This window comes from Mandrillus leucophaeus, unplaced genomic scaffold (genome assembly GCF_000951045.1).
Source record: "Mandrillus leucophaeus isolate KB7577 unplaced genomic scaffold, Mleu.le_1.0 Scaffold140, whole genome shotgun sequence".
NCBI lineage: Eukaryota > Metazoa > Chordata > Mammalia > Primates > Cercopithecidae > Mandrillus > Mandrillus leucophaeus.
Window position 1 is genome coordinate 184,832 of NW_012101366.1, and position 17,344 is coordinate 202,175.

Consider the following 17,344-nt stretch of genomic DNA (forward strand, 5'->3'; position numbering starts at 1 on the left):
ATGCATACACCTGTGACAGATAGAAATGTGTTTTTTATCACAACTTGCAGTTAAAAAAAAGAGAAAACTCTGGTTTAAGCACTAAGGGCTCAGCACTATAGTAAATGGTGAGAGGCAAGAGGAGGAAAGTGGGTTTGATATAGTAAAGGCACAATCCCTTACTCTTGTGGAATCTACTTGGAGTGAAAATTTTATACGAAGAAAATTTTAGAGAACAGTGAAGGAAATACCTAAAGAATACCATTAAGCTTAGAGAAGTCAAAGAGGCCTGGGTGGTTAGGAAAAGCTGCGTGGAAGAGATAAGAATCTAAAAATTAACAAATGGATACGAAACATAAACAGATTTTAATATGTTGCATTTAAGGAATGGGGAGGTGACTTATTTGAGCAAGAGCATTCACGTTGGGAACTGATGACAAGTAACTTTTGGCTTATCTGTTGTAGTACCAGTCTGTCTAGCTTTTTCTATCTTAGGTGACTAGGGAACTTTAGGAATCATCCAATTTGTATTCATCACCACTAGCAAGCACCCACTAATCTAAATAGGCTTTAAAATTAATTTAGTAAGCCATATTTTTTTAATCAGTGCTTTTGTTGTATTCCTTGTATCTTTTTTCTTTAGTCTGATGTCATACATCAGAGTGTGTATGAACTTATCCATACCGAAGACCGAGCTGAATTTCAGCGTCAGCTACACTGGGCGTTAAATCCTTCTCAGTGTACAGAGTCTGGACAAGGAATTGATGGTAAGAACTGATGGTACAAAAGATTGTGTTGGTAGTTTTTAAATATGATTCTGTGAAAGGAGGCTGGGAACCTGGAAGGTCATAGAACTCCATGATAGGGAAGTAGTGGAAAGCTATAAATCTGCAATCATAGGCCACAGTGAGCCTGATGAACTAAGGAATATTTTGGCAAATGGGAGCCATTAATGAGTTTCAGGCAACAGAATATTGCCATACTCAGTAATGTATTTTATAAAAATAAGTAGTACCATCATGAAAGATGGAAGGAAAGTACACAAGGTTGATACCTGAGTGCATGTAAATTATTGTGTTTAAAATGCACCAAAGAAAAAAGTAAGCTAGCATATGCAAGTATAAAAATGCTTTTCTCAATGCAAAAAAATGTTTTTGGAAATTTCTTAAAGTGTTAAAGAAAACAAAAATACGTTAGAAAATGTGAAAACTGTTGACAGTGATAGCTCAATAAAAATTACACAAGTTCTATCTGATAAAAGTGATATTTAATAAACTTTTAGTTTCTTGTCATTAGCTCTTCTGAAAATGATTTTTTTGTGTTCAGAATACAGACTCCAGTTTAGAAACTAATACAAATTTTACCTACGCAGATGCTTAACTTTACAGCAAAATGGAAAGTAAATTTGTTTTGCCTTTATTTCTACAGAAGCCCCTGGTCTCCCCCAGCCAGTAGTCTGTTATAACGCAGACCAGATTCCTCCAGAAAACTCTCCTTTTATGGAGAGGTGCTTCATATGTCGTCTGAGGTGTCTGCTGGATAATTCATCTGGTTTTCTGGTAAGGTACAAAATCTTATGATACTGGCTCTTACTGTGGTTAAAATAAAAGCTTGAGGCAAATTTAATTTAGCAAAATTTAATTCATCAAAGAACTGTTCCCAAATCAGGCAGCCCTTGGAACCAGAGAGGTTCAGAGAGCTCACATAAAAACATGGGCCGGAGCATTTATGAACGGAAAATGCAAGTGAGGTACAGAAATAGCTTGATTGATTACAGCTTGGGGTTTGCCTTATTTGAAGACGATCTGATTAGTTGGTCACCTGTGACTGAGACTCAGCTATTTGGTTACAAAAGTTCACTTCTACTGTTAGGCTTTCCGTTCGTTTATATAGTAAATGAAGTTGCAATTCCTTGGTAAGGACTTAAGGAGCAGAGGCATCTTCAGCCCAAATTTGATTTAACATTAAGTTATAGAAAAAAAAGTCAAGTGAAACCAATTTTCTTTGGTTATCTTTGATTTCAGCTTTAAAAATCTGCCAAATAATTTGATAAGGTAGCATTTTAAAATAATTATTTCTGATTTTGACTATCCTCTATAATTCAGAAAACTGTTCTTTAGAATATAGTAACAAAGATTGAGTGAAATAACATGAAGCCTTGTGTTTTGACTATTTTAGGACTTTTAAGATAGGAGAGAATTATGTAACCCCTTTTTAATAGGAGAATTTAATGCCTGCTAGACAGAAAAATAATGGCCTTTCCATATGTCTCAAATAACTGCCACATAGAAAAATGATTGTATATTCGCAATTGTAGAATCATCATCTGATAGGAGACACTGTTTCTTGTTGCAAAGTCTGAACACCTGCATAGGAGTTTGCTGTAGGGAGCAGCCTAGGATTCCTCAGAATGGACTTCTCTGTCTCTCATTGTATCCTTAGTTTGTGTCACCAAGTACAGGAGAAGAGAATACAGAGTATATTGTATACTTTTTGTGAATAACAAGGAATTTGAAACAGGTAATCAAATCTTAAATTAAGCATTACCAAGCAATGATTTTTGTTTATGTGTTTATTTCTGAAGAGGATTTTGCTCACCCAGAATTAGAATTGTGCTTTGAGGTAGTTTTCTCAGTATTATTGCTCATGAACAATTAGTATGTAGAGTCATGTGCTGCATAATGATGCTTTGGTCAGTAACAGACCACGTATATGATGGTAGTCCCATGAGATCATAATGGAGCCAGAAAATCCCTATCACCTAACGATGTCATAGCATTACTCACATGTTGATGGTGATGCTGATGGAAGCAAACCTGTGTTGCCAGTCATATAAAAAGTATAGCACACACAATTATGTATGACACGTAATACTTGAAAGTAATAAATCACTATGTATTTATGTATTTACTGTTAATCATTATTTTACTTTATTTTTTAATTTATTATACTTTTAATGATTTTATTTTAATCATTATTTTAGAATAAGGTTAACTGTAAAGCAGGCTCAGTCATGTCCTTCAGGAAATATTCCAAAAGCAGATCACAGGAGATGACAGCTCCATGCATGTTACTGCCCCTGCAGACCTTCCAGTGGGACAAGATGTAGAGGTGGAAGATAGGAACGTTAATGATCCTCACACGGTGCAGACCTAAGCTAATGTGTGAGTTTATGTCTTAGGTTTTAACACAAAAGTTTAAAATGTAAAAAAAATTTTTAAAAAATGGGAGAAAGCTTATAGTATAAGGATGTAAAGAAAGAAAATATTTTTGTGTAGCTGTACACTGTGTTTAAGTGTTATTACAAAAGAGTCAACAGTTAAAAGTGTAAAAGTTTATAAAGTAAAAAAGTTACAGTAAGTTGTGCTGGGATTACAGGCATGAGCCACTGTGCCCGGCCTAAAGGAAAATATTTTTTATAAATTCAGTGTAGCCTCAGTGTATAGTGTTTATAAACTCTAATAGTGTACGGTAACGTCTCAGGCCTTCACATTCACTCACCACTCACTCACTGACTAAACCAGAGTAACTTTCAGTCCTGCCTGCCTTATTTACAATAAGTACTCTTATACAGGTATACCATTTTTTATACTTTATTTTTACTGTGTATTTTCTATGTTTAGATACATAAATACTTACCGTGTTACAATTACTTAAAGTATTCAGTATGATACCATGCTGTACAGGTTTGTAGCCTAGAAACAAAAGGCTATACTGTATAGCTTAGATGCATAGTAAGGTATACTGTCTAGGTTTGCGTACCTACCCTCTGATGTTCACAGGATGACGAAATTGCCTAAGGACACATTTCATAGAACATGCCCCTTTTGTTAAGTGACATGTGACTGTATGTCTGAGGTGGAATACCTCTGTGCAAGAGGGTCTTTTCCTCCTGGCGCTGCTATTATTTTGATGTCAGAACCATCCCTTGGACTGGTTGATACTGTTTTAACCAATTAAATATATCATGTTCATGTTTAAGTTGCCTTTGTTTTCCCTGTCTTCTAAATTTATTCCATATCTTTACTCAGTAGAGCTCTGCATTCTTTATATGTTTTCATGATGATTCATTTTAATGTTTTAATAAAATTATATTTTGTCTCTATAGAAAAGATTACTATGAACTATGCAATATGCTATGAGCTGCAATATAGTTCATGTATGCTTGAAAATGAATGTTTAGGGCTTTATTACCATTCAGGATATATTGATTGCCTGGTGTGCAAGGACCTGTGCAAGGTGAAAATGATAGGGTAATGGCAAGCTTGGAAAATTATATAGGTATTCATGTTATGACCGTTTAGGAACAAGGAGTGGTTCACTTATCCCTTTAGAATATTTCTCATATAACTCTTTGGGATAGTTTTAATGGGTGTCCCATGGAGACAGGAATGAAAGAAACTAACAGTTCTCAGCTTCAGGAATATTTATGGAATTATCAAGAACCCTAGAAGCAGCCATAATGGAGCCTTTTTAAAAGGAACTTTCATATTTTTAATTTTAATGAACTTTTTTTGTTGTTATTATTTTAAGGCAATGAATTTCCAAGGGAGGTTAAAGTATCTTCATGGACAGAAAAAGAAAGGGAAAGATGGATCAATACTTCCACCTCAGTTGGCTTTGTTTGCGATAGCTACTCCACTTCAGCCACCATCCATACTTGAAATCCGGACCAAAAATTTTATCTTTAGAACCAAACACAAACTAGACTTCACACCTATTGGTTGTGATGCCAAGTAAGTGAGACTTTTTCACTTTTATTCTATGAGATGTACATTATGTTTCAGTAAGTCTCTCTTAGCATGTAAAACATACATTGTGGACTGTATGTAATATTGTTTATTATTAGATTGGCTATTAGCTTTTATTCTTTCAGTGTAGGCTTTTACAGTAAAAATAATTTCATCAGGCTCACAAATCATCTTTTTAATTTTTTGCAAGACTTGTCTCAGATGATGATGTTCTTATATATTAGTAAGGTTTGTTCTTCTGATGACATTTATGTTGGTTTGTTTTACGTTTTTAAATGGCTCAAATGTTATTTGATTTCTAGCCCCAGAAGTTTCAGTAACTTTCAGAAAATTGTGAGCAAGAGTCTGATATTAAGCATTTATATCGTATCAAAACATATCAGTGCTTTTCTCCTTTCTAATGTGGGAATGCAGAGAGGTAATTTGAAAAACCTTCTTCCCTAAAAATAGATTATAAAAACGTTCCAGATTTTTATTAAAGATTTTCTGTTACCCATACATCTGCTCTATTCGATTCAGTTTTAGCATACTAATTTCCGTGGTTTTATTCAGGAAAAGAAAATAGGCTGAAACTGAAATTTGCAATCATAAGCAAAGAAGAGCAGTTTACATAGATGTGTTTAATTTCATATCTACTTACTGATGTGAAATTCTAAATGTGAACTAAAACATTGCAGAAACTAGCGTAAAACCAATGAATTTATCTTTGTTATTTCATTTATGTTAAATCATAATTCATTCTTATTTTACCTTTTTAAATTTTAAACAGAGGAAGAATTGTTTTAGGATATACTGAAGCAGAACTGTGCACGAGAGGATCAGGGTATCAGTTTATTCATGCTGCTGATATGCTTTATTGTGCTGAGTCCCATATCCGGAGTAAGTTGTAGTTCTTTATGAACATGTCAGAAAAAAACAGCATACACTGTAGTACATGTTTCAAATTCTTATGTAATGTAACGTGTTTAAGTAAACTATATGGATAAACTTCTACTTAGTAACTTATCATCATGATTAACCAGGGTTACACTCTTTGTTCATTAACTTGTCTACACCTGCCTCATAGAAATATTGTTGTTTAGTTATTAAAAAATAACCATTTGGCCCATGAAGTTTTGCTTGGGAATTTTTTAATTACATTGTTATCAATTCATAAATCTATGTTAATATTGTAACAATAATGTTAATAACTCTACTTTAAAATTATAAAGTATTAGCCTGTAGGAAAATATTCCCTATTTAAAAATAATTTTTTAATCTTTTTTGTCCCCAATTTATGCTCTCTCTCTACTTTCCTGTGTTACTAGAATTGTCTGGTACATAATCTTCCCTTTAACATTTAAAATAATAAATTTAGTCTGAAATGGAAAAAAAACTCTGAAAAACCATTTCCATGCCTTTTTGTGTGTGTGTTTAAAATGTATCATCTTTGGGGATAAAGGAAATACATCCAGAACTATGTCACAAGAGCTTTGTTTTAGGAATATTCTTTAATATATTGATTTGGGGTTTGATAATTTAATTTTTTAATTTTATTTTAGTGATTAAGACTGGAGAAAGTGGCTTGATAGTTTTCCGGCTTCTTACAAAAAACAATCGATGGACGTGGGTCCAGTCTAATGCACGCCTGCTTTATAAAAATGGAAGACCAGATTATATCATTGCGACTCAGAGACCACTAACGTAAGCAAAAGAATGTTTCCTGTTTTTGTTAACAGTTTTGTTTTCATAAGTCCTCATATGTGAAAGCATAAAAATAATTCAAGCAGAATTTAGTCTGTAAATAAAAACTGAAAAGTTTAAGTAATTTGTCTAGAAAGAAGAGCACAGGTGAGAGACACTGAGAAGACAGAATTGACTAATTTTATTGAGCAGCTACATGTGCAGAGCTATAGAAAGAATAGTAAAAGAAAACACTAGGGTTTTATCCTGGGCATATGAAGTACATATGAAAAGCTAGTGTCATTGGTAAAATAAAAGAAAAATATAACAATGCTTTGTTTAGAATATGTTCTCTAAACCCAGCAGTGATTTCAAGAGTTTCTTACATATGTTACAAATGAGTCCTTTATCAAATATTTGTATTGCAAATGTTTCCTCCCACCCTGGAGAATTGATTTTTGTCTGTGGCTTGAGGTAAGGATTGATTCCCCCCAGCCCTTATATGTATACCCAATTGACCAGTCACATTGAAAAGGTGATTTACTGAGAAGGTCATCTTTTCCCCACTGCACTGTATTTTGATCAGGGGATTTTGTCTTTGGTTCTCTGTCTGGATTGTGTTGTTCTATTAATAGTTCCATTGGTGTAGTTGTCTATTTTGTCTAGCATTACACAGTCCTAGTTATCCTATCTTTATTATAAATTTCTATGTCTGAGTGTGTCTTTATTTTGTTTGTTTCGCCTTTTTTGTTGTTCTGCTTGTGAAGATTGCCTTGGTTCTTCTTTGCCCTTTATAATTCCATATACATTTTAGAAAACAGTTGTCTGAAAATCTGTTGAGATTTTGAGTGAGATTACCTTGAAACTATAGATCATTTGGGGAGAATTAACATCTTTTTAATACTGAATCTTTGAACCCATGAACATGGTGAATGTATGTGTGTATATAAGTACCCATGGAAGTATATGAGTATGTGTGTACAGATGTATATGAGTGCGTGGGTATGTGTGTACCTCTACAAATTTGTCCTTCTCGCTTGATCAATGTTTCTAGAAGGCACCTTTTTTAAATTAGACTTTATTAGTCTTTATTAGAATCCAACTTTTGGTTTATTGATTTTTTTTCTATTTTATACATTTGTTTTCAGTTTTAATTATGTCTGCTCATTATTATTTTCTTCCTTCTACTTTCTTTGGGTATAATTTACGATTTTATCCAACTTTTAAAAAATATATACTTAAACATATATATCAGTTTCCCTTTAAGTACAACTTTACAACCCTCATCTTTTGCTATCTTATTTTTATTTAATTGAAAATACTGGCTAATTTTCTTTTTCTTTAATTTTTATTCACGAATTATTTAGAAATACAGTGTTACTGTACTTTTTGGTGTTTGGGGATTTTTCTAGTTGCCTTTTTGTGATTGACTTAGTAACTTAGTTCCACTATAGTCAGAAAACGTTCTCTGAATGAATTTCAGTTTTTTTGAAATTTGTGGTGGCTTATTTTATGATCTAATACACGGTCTACATTGGTAAAATATCCCATGTAATCTTGTGAAGAATACATGTTCTGTCATTTGGGAGTATGTTGTTCTTTTTGTATATCAGAAGTCTAGTTTGTTAATTGTGTTCATATTTCTATACATTTGTTATTTTGTGTGCTTCTGTTACTAAGACATGTTGTTTTCATTTATTTATTACTAATAGGGGGCATCTTTTTACATCTTGCTAGGATATTTTTCTTTTATAAATTACATTTGTGTCATTTACCTGTTTTTCTGTTGAGTTGTTTGCCTCTCTCTTAGACACTATTGGAGCTCTTTATTATGGATATGAAATTATATATATATGTTAAATTATAAATTATATATGTTACAAATATTTTATTTAAGAATTCTATTGCAAAAATACAAATACTTTAATATTAAATAACTTTCATATTACTAATTATGCCAATCTTTGTCTTTATAGCTTCTGGGTTTTATTAGAGAGGTTTGCTGTTTCAGATTCTTAAGTTTCTAATTCCTAATTTTTTTTATTTTGTTATTATTATTTTTTTGAGACAGGATCTTACTCTATCACCTAGGCTGGAATGCAGTGGCACAAATGTGGCTCACTGCAGCCTTAACCTCCCGGCTCAGGCAGTCCTCCTGCCTCAGCCTCCCGAGTAGATGAGACTGTAGGCATGTGCTACTACGCCTAGCTAATTTTTATTTTTTTGTAGAGGTGGGGGTCTCGCCGTGTTTCCCAGGTTAGTCTCAAAATCCTGGGCTCGAGCAGTCCGCACACATCAGCCTCCCAAAGTGCTGTAGTTACAGGCATGCACCACCAGGCCTGGCCCCTAAATTCTCGTAGTCTGTTTTTATGTGTAGAGCTTTATTCCACACAATTTTGTTTTTGTTTTTGTTTTTGCATGGTGTCAGGTAGGGATGTAATGTGACCATGGAATTAACTAAGTTATTTTTAAAAAATTAAATCATTTAAATATGCTTGTCTGAAAAACAATTTTATAACACCAGTCATGAGAATAATTGAGGTGAAAATAAAATATGCCCCCTTTTGAATTCAATCATAATATTTTGCTTGATGTTTTTCTTTCTTTAATAATTTTTATTTTAAAATGTTTGATAGAATTTTCTCTAAGACTTTTTTGTACACAACTTTAGAGATGAGGAAGGAAGCGAGCATTTACGAAAACGAAATATGAAGTTGCCTTTTATGTTTACCACTGGAGAAGCTTTGTTGTATGAGGCAACCAACCCTTTTCCTGCCATAATGGATCCCTTACCACTAAGGACTAAAAATGGCACTAGCGAAAAAGACTCTGCTACCAAATCAACTCTAAACAAGGATTCTCTCAATCCTAGTTCCCTCCTTGCTGCCGTGATGCAACAAGATGAGTCTATTTATCTCTATCCTGCTTCAAGTACTTCAAGTACTGCACCTTTTGAAAACAATTTCTTTAACGAATCTATGAATGAATGCAGAAATTGGGAAGATAATACTGCACCGATGGGAAATGATACGATCCTGAAACATGAGCAAATTGACCAGCCTCAGGATGTGAACTCATTTGCTGGAGGTCACCTAGGGCTCTTTCAGGATAGTAAAAACAGTGACTTGTACAGCATTATGAAAAACCTAGGCATTGATTTTGAAGACATCAAACACATGCAGAATGAAAAATTTTTCAGAAATGATTTTTCCGGTGAGGTTGACTTCAGAGACATTGACTTAACAGATGAAATCTTGACATACATCCAAGATTCTTTAAGTAAGTCTCCCTTCATACCTTCAGATTATCAACAGCAACAGTCGCTGGCTCTGAACTCAAGCTGTATGGTACAGGAACACCTACAGTTAGAACAGCAACAGCAACAACAGCATCACCAAAAACAAGCAGTAGTGGAGCCACACCAACAACTGTGTCAGAAAATGAAGCATATGCAAGTTAATGGCATGTTTGCAAATTGGAGCTCTAACCAATTCGTGCCTTTCAGTTGTCCACGGCAAGACCCACAACAATATAATGTCTTTTCAGACTTACATGGGATCAATCAAGAGTTCCCCTACAAATCTGAAATGGATCCTGTGCCTTATACACAGAACTTTATTTCCTGTAATCAGCCTGTATTACCACAACATTCCAAATGTACAGAGCTGGACTATCCTATGGGGAGTTATGAACCATCCCCATACCCCACTACTTCTAGTTTAGAAGATTTTGTCACTTGTTTACAAGTTCCTGAAAACCAAAAGCATGGATTAAATCCACAGTCAGCCATAGTAACTCCTCAGACTTGTTATGCTGGGGCCATGTCGATGTATCAGTGCCAGCCAGAACCTCAGCACACCCATGTGGGTCAGATGCAGTACAACCCAGTACTGCCAGGCCAGCAGGCATTTTTAAACAAGGTAAGGGTGTTATCAAACTGAATAAATCTTTCAGTGATTCTTTTTACCTTATAGACATGTTACACATTTTTTATGTCAGCTGATTTTAATCTATTTTCCATAGCGTTCATGGAGACAGCATTTTTCATTATATCTGTGACTACCTTTTTTTTTTTTTTTTTTACAAGCCTGTACTTTTTCTAGTATGTTACTAATATATCATTCACCTGATTCATGAGAGAGAAAGATACGAAGGACTGAAGCAACATGAATGTGTCCTTAATATAAGATGACCTAAATTACCAGGTGAAATTAGTTTTTAGAAGTATTATGTTTAAAATAGATAATTTGGTTTATTCTTTCTGGATTCTTTAAAAATATGGCAATTTAAAAATTCAAACTTTAAAAAGTATTGCAATTTTTAAGAATAATTTCTTCAAAGCTCTATTTTTTTTTTATTTATGTTTGAAATTGAGTTAAACTCAAATGTAAGTGTACTTTCTTACAATGCCTTTGAAACTCTAGATTAATTATATCCCTGGAATTCAGTCCTAGGCACCTCCATGTTCTCGAGCTATTCCTCCACATTACCTCCCCTATCCTCATTTTATCCTTTAAGGTAGAATGGCTTTCTTTTCTGCCTTTCTTAAAAGAGGTAACTCAGCTGGCTTTCTGTCATGGAAATCAAGCTTGATAGTGTATTTTTGTTGTTTAAATGTGTCATCAGAATCTATCTGGCAGTGAGCACATTTTAAAAATGATCACTGAAAGAAAAAGTTAACATAATGTTAATAGCTGCTGTCTCTGGCCACTCAGGAATATATCATGTTTGCATTTATGCTTTTCCATTAGAATATATTTAGTTCATTTTAAAGGATATTTAAGTTTAGCTTTAAAGAATATCTTGACTAAAATTAAGCTCCTTGGCCCCTGTTTACTCTGTATTAGAGTATAGTAATTAAAAGTATGACCTGAAGCTTTATCTTTAATTGTATTTTCTGGCTTTTTTCATACATTTTGCTTGTGTAATCATTTATGAGCTTTTTAATAGAAAATGATGGTGAAGATTTTTTCTTATTCTCATTCCTTACATCTTTCAATTGTATTAAAATTGAATAATATTCAGTTAGTCTATCTCAGAAAATTGCTATGAAAGTATATTTTACTCTTGAGTAAAGCAAATTGTCCAGAAGTTAATTCTGTAAAATTACATTTTGAATAAGGAGTTGCATGAGTAGCACGTAAGTTCTTTGCAGTGTTTTCCCCTCACTACTTTTTATTGTTTCTTTGTGAATAAACAAATAATTCTGTAGACCTACATACACTCCAGAGTAGATGTTATTGAGCTAAGACACTCAATATTGAGCCACTGAGTAGCTGTTGAGCCCTTGAAATGTTGCTAGTCCAAATTGAGATGTGCTGTGTGAAATACACATTGCATTTTTGAAGACTTGGCTTGAAAAAATAATGTAAAATATCTCATCTTTTATTGTTGATTTCATGTTGAAATGATTAGTTTTTCAGCAGCCACATTAAAAAAGTAAAAAGAAACAGGTAAAATTAACTTTAGTAATGTATTTTATTTAATCTACTGTGGCCAAAAATGTAAGTTCTGTATGTGACTCACATTATATTTCTATTGGATGACACTGTCTGTACAGTATGTTTAAAGAGAATGGCTGACATGAATTGTGTTATGAGTAATGAGAAAAAATCATTTAAAACTCACCATTATCCAGACAGGTAATACTTTTTATTTAAAGAATTTACAGTATTGCCATTCATTGAAGAGACAGGTTATATGACTTTTACTATAGATTTTATATATGTTTTGGAGGATCTGTGAAGTAATTAACATTTTGAATACCGAAGCCTGTTATGTAGGCTTTACAAAGGTAGATTTTATTTGAAGCAATTAAGGCTATGATTTTAATCTGTTTTAAAGTTTCCAGAACTTCCACTAACTAAAATATAAAGGCTCTATAATCTATAAAACTCTACAGAGCTGTGCATCTTCATGCCGTTCCTTTTTATTTTTCTTTTTTCTACTAGCAGTTATAGAAACCAGATTCATTGCAGTGTAAGAAAACAAGAAAGGGCATTTTCTTTTGGTAACTTGATTCTGTAATTAGAACTATGCTTTCAGTAGTATTAATTAAAAGTATGAATAAGGAATCAGTTATGAAAATCATACCTGTGGTGTAATATTTTAGGAATATTTAGAAACATTTAGAAAATCAGAAGCCACCTTTTTTGGAAAAGTTTTGCATTCCAGTGTAAGATTCCTGAATATAATCAGTTCATTGACACCTATAACTTGAAACCTGGTCAAAGCAAACCTACTTATGACAGAGAATATTTAACTGTAATTCCTGACTGGTGCTCTTTGACCCATCAATTCCTGCCTGACCCAAAGGCAGTCTGAAATGAGACAGCTGTATCACTCATCTGTACCATGTTCAAAATTTCCTGTCAGATTAATGGAAAAACAGGTTATAAATGCAACTAATACGTAATATGTCCTCAGTATGTCTTCACTGTGTGAAAGATTTAAATTTAGCAGCAGTAAAGGAACTTAAAGTTTACAACTCTCGGGGTAAGATTTTAAAAATACATGTTAATATGTCGTTTAATGGCTTAAGATACTTGGAAGATCTATTCCAATAAGTTGCATCACCATTTTTGTTTTCAGTTTCAGAATGGAGTTTTAAATGAAACATATCCAGCTGAATTAAATAACATAAATAACACTCAGGCTACCACACATCTTCAGCCACTTCATCATCCGTCAGAAGGCAGACCTTTTCCTGATTTGACATCCGGTGGATTCCTGTAATTCCAAGCCCAATTTTGACCCTGGTTTTTGGATTAAATTAGTTTGTGAAGGATTATGAAATAATAAAACTGTCACTGTTGGACGTCAGCAAGTTCACATGGAGGCATTGATGCATGCTATTCACAATTATTCCAAACCAAATTTTAATTTTTGCTTTTAGAAAAGGAAGTTTAAAAATGGTATCAAAATAGTACCTATACTATAGTCATTAAGGTAGAAAGTGTACTGCCACAGAGTAGTGAGATACCATCTACATTTCACATTCTTCTGAGCACCACAAAATATGAAAAACTTTATCAGGGAAACTAAGACTCTTTTAAATTAGAAAGCATTCTTTATTTGAATTATTTCTGTCAGAATAAAAATAAAATACTTTGAGTTTTGAACTACTGGATTCTTATTAGTTCCCCAAATACAAAGTTACAGAACTAAACTAGTTTTTCCTATCATGTTAACCTCTGCTTTTATCTCGGATGTTAAAATAAATGGTTTGGTGCTTTTTATAAAAAGATGATCTCAGTGCTCTCCTCCTCCACTGTTCATCTAAGTGCCTCACATTTTTTTCTACCTATAACACTGTAGGATGTATATTTTATATAAAGTATTCTTTTTCTTTTTTAAATTAATATCTTTCTGCACACAAATATTATTTGTATTTCCTAAATCCAACCATTTTCATTAATTCAGGCATGTTTTAACTCTTCTACTCACCTATGTTCTTTAGGTAAAGGGCAAATAATGATTGAAAAAATAATTATTTATTACATAATTTAGTTGTTTCTAGACTATAAATGTTGCTACGTGCCTTATGTTGAAAAAATTTAAAAGTAAAATGTCTTTCCAAATTATTCTTAATTATTATAAAAATATTAAGACAATCGCACTTAAGTTTCTCAACAGTGTTTTCAGAAGAAATACACCACTCTTTACCTTTATTGAAGACTCCATGATAGTTGAATGTTGTAATGTGAAAAATCTGCTGTTAACTGCAACCATGTTTATTAAATTGCAAGAAGCTTTATTTCTAACTTTATATTAAGCAAAACACCCATTTCAATGTGTATAAATTGTCTTTAAAAATTGTTTTAGACCTATAAACCTTGATAATATATTGTGTTGACTTTATAAATTTCGCTTCTTAGAACAGTGGAAACTATTTGTTTTTCTCATATTTGAGGAGTGTTAAGATTGCAGATAGCAATGTTTGGTGCAAAGTATTGTAATGAGTGAATTGAATGGTGCATTGTATAGAGATAATGAACAAAATTATTTGTAAGATATTTGCAGTTTTTCATTTTAAAAAGTCCATACCTTATATATGCACTTAAATAATTTGTTGGGGCTTTTCATACTTTATCAGTGTGTCTTTGTAAGAAATAAAGTAATGAATCCAACTGCTTAAAGTTGGTATTAAGAAAAAGACAACCACACAGTTCATTTACCTTCAGACATAAGGTTGTTTTTAATGATATACTGATCTTCTCTACCAATAGGCAAATTAATCACTCTACCAACTTTACTGTCCTGAAATGGCTTAAAAGAAAAAATGACACCATCTTTTCTTCTTTCTTCTTTTTTTTTTTTTTTTGAGACAGAGTCTCACTCTGCCGCCCAGACTGGAGTGCGGTGGCACAATCTTGGCTCACTGCAACCTCTACCTCCTGGGTTCAAGCGATTCTCCTGCCTTAGCCTCCCAAGTTGCTGGGATTACAGGTATATGCCACCATGCCCAGCTAATTTTTGTATTTTTAGTAGAAACGGGTTTCACCATGTTGGCCAGGCTAGTCTCAAACTGCTGACCTCAGGTGAGCCTCCCACCTCGACCTCCCAAAGTGTTGGGATTACAGGCGTGAGCCACCACACTCAGCTATTCTTTCCTGTAGCTATGAGAGCTGAAGAACTTAGACACATTTTACATGTATTATTTTAAAATCTGATGGAATCCCAAACTGAGATGTATTAAAATACAATTTTCGGCCAGGTGCAGTGGCTCACGCCTGTAATCCCAGCACTTTGGGAGGAGGGCGAAGAGGGTGGATCACAAGGTCAAGAGATCGAGACCATCCTGACCAACATGGTGAAACCCCGTCTCTACTAAAAATACAAAAATTAGCTGAGCATGGTGGCGTGAGCCTGTAGTCGTAGCTACTCGGGAGCCTGAGGCAGGAAAATAGCCTGAACCCGGGAGACAGAGGTTGTAGAGCTGACATCACACCACTGCACTCCAGCCTGGCAATAGACCGAGACTCCATCTCCAAAAAAAAAAAAAAAAAATACAATTCTTATTTCTTTTACTTTTTTTAGTAAATTAATGATTAATGTATATAAAAGTGTCTTCGTACAAAATATCTCTCAGTTCTGTGTATTCTCAGTCAAAACTTTGAACCTGTAGAATCAATTTAAGTTTTGAAAATTTGTCTGAAACATTTCATAATTTGTTTCCAGCATGAGGTATCCTTTTAAGGATTTAGACCAGTGGTCTAGATGAATACTCTATTTTTACATTTAAACCTTTTATTATAAGTCGTATATAAACCATTTTTGTTACTCTCTTCCACATGTTACTGGATAAACTGTTTAGTGGAAAAATAGGCTTTTTAATCGTGAATATGATGACAATCAGTTATACAGTTATACAATTAAAAGTTTTAAAAGCAATATTGTATATTTTTATCTATATAAAATAACTAAAATGTATCTAAGAATAATAAAATCACATTAAACCAAATACCCGTTTGTCTGTATTAAGTGCCAAACAAAGGATGTTTAGTGCACCGCTACATTGAGAGATTTATTTCTAGATGATGTGCACATTTAAGGATATGGATGTGTCTCATTTAGTCTTTTCCTATACCAGGTTTTTCTTATAATACCTGAAGACTTACCAGTATTCTAGTGTATTATGAAGATTTCAATCATTACTATGCACAAAACAGTGTTTTTCGATGTTACTAAATTTTAGGTAAATGCTTTCATGGCTTTTTTCTTCAAAGTGTTACTGCTTACATATATCATGCATAGATTTTTGCTTAAAGTATGATTTATAATGTCCCTATTATCAAAGTTGTATACAATAAATAATAAAATAACAAATATGGATAACATGTTTTAATGTAAATTCTTCTCTCTGGTCCACGTAAAGGAAATTATCATTTATACTATAGTATTATAACTATGTTAGATGAGGGCAATCTACAATGCTTAGTGATATGTTAAGTCAATAATTCATAAACTTCTTAGACAATTTTGCTCCCAGTGTTTGACCTTTATCTGGATATAAAAAACACTCTCAGTAGCTTCATAAATTAAAATGCTTCTGAAATGAACTTTTTTTAAGCCCTGTGTTATCAGTGTAGTAGTGTATTTTAGATTAAAATCCAAAATCCCATTTTAATAATATTTTATGAATATTTCTGAAGAAATTTGAAATAACCCTTGTTAGCTGTATTTTTTGCTTAGTTTAGAAAAACCATTGCCCAAACTTAGTATTTCTGTTTAATAAGTATAAATGATATGGAAGCCTTTGGCCTTAAATTCATGACTGTTGAACATTCATGAAAAATTCTGCAATTAGAATTGATTGAAGACAAATTTCTGAGAAGTTTTCATTCTCGTGACAGTTATTTTTCTATTAGATTTATATCTCTTCTTTACAATTTGGTATTTTTCTCCACTAGCATATCATAAGTTAGCATCATACTTAATTCTGAACATTTTAGACTAACCCTGAGTCTTTAAGAATTACCTAAAATATTTAGTTTTAACTCTTTGATCTGAAAAAATTCAAGTAAAAATCCAGATAACCTGAGTGCATCTCTGCTTGCACTTAGGTGATTTCTGTCACCATGAATGACTCTAGATTGTCCAATTTCACCAGCTCTACCAAACACCGACCCAGGGATGTTGGCCACTGACAGGACTGGATGACATCTGTCTAATTTCCTTCACTGTCTGCAGATGACTTTGCTTCCGTTTTTCCTAATAAAATTGAGGGTATCATCCTAAGTTTGTCTGTATCTTCACCTCAGCAATTCCTCTATCCTTGGTCTCACCTCAGCAATTCCTCTATCCTTGGACTTACCTACGGTATGTGAGGAGGAGAGGTTCCTGAACTCCAGGGTTAGCCCCTGTCCTTTCTTATTCTCATGCACACAGCTTTGACAACTCCCTTCTGAGAGGCTCTCCTTTTCTGTAGGGTAGGATTCCCTGTGAATAGA

General features: G+C 33.3%; 1 protein-coding gene across 1 annotated transcript in view; it reads left to right on the forward strand.

Moving 5' to 3' along the window:
- AHR (aryl hydrocarbon receptor) overlaps positions 1–16,229 on the forward strand; it is a 52,362-nt gene extending 36,133 nt beyond the window's left edge. Inside the window, exons 7-11 of the mRNA XM_011973891.1 lie at positions 4,513–4,715; positions 5,500–5,609; positions 6,272–6,413; positions 9,064–10,312; positions 12,984–16,229. Of these exons, the coding sequence (XP_011829281.1) occupies positions 4,513–4,715; positions 5,500–5,609; positions 6,272–6,413; positions 9,064–10,312; positions 12,984–13,127 (1,848 nt within the window). The 3' untranslated portion in view covers positions 13,128–16,229. The remainder of the gene's footprint in view (positions 1–4,512; positions 4,716–5,499; positions 5,610–6,271; positions 6,414–9,063; positions 10,313–12,983) is intronic.
- The last annotated feature ends 1,115 nt before the right edge of the window (positions 16,230–17,344 follow it).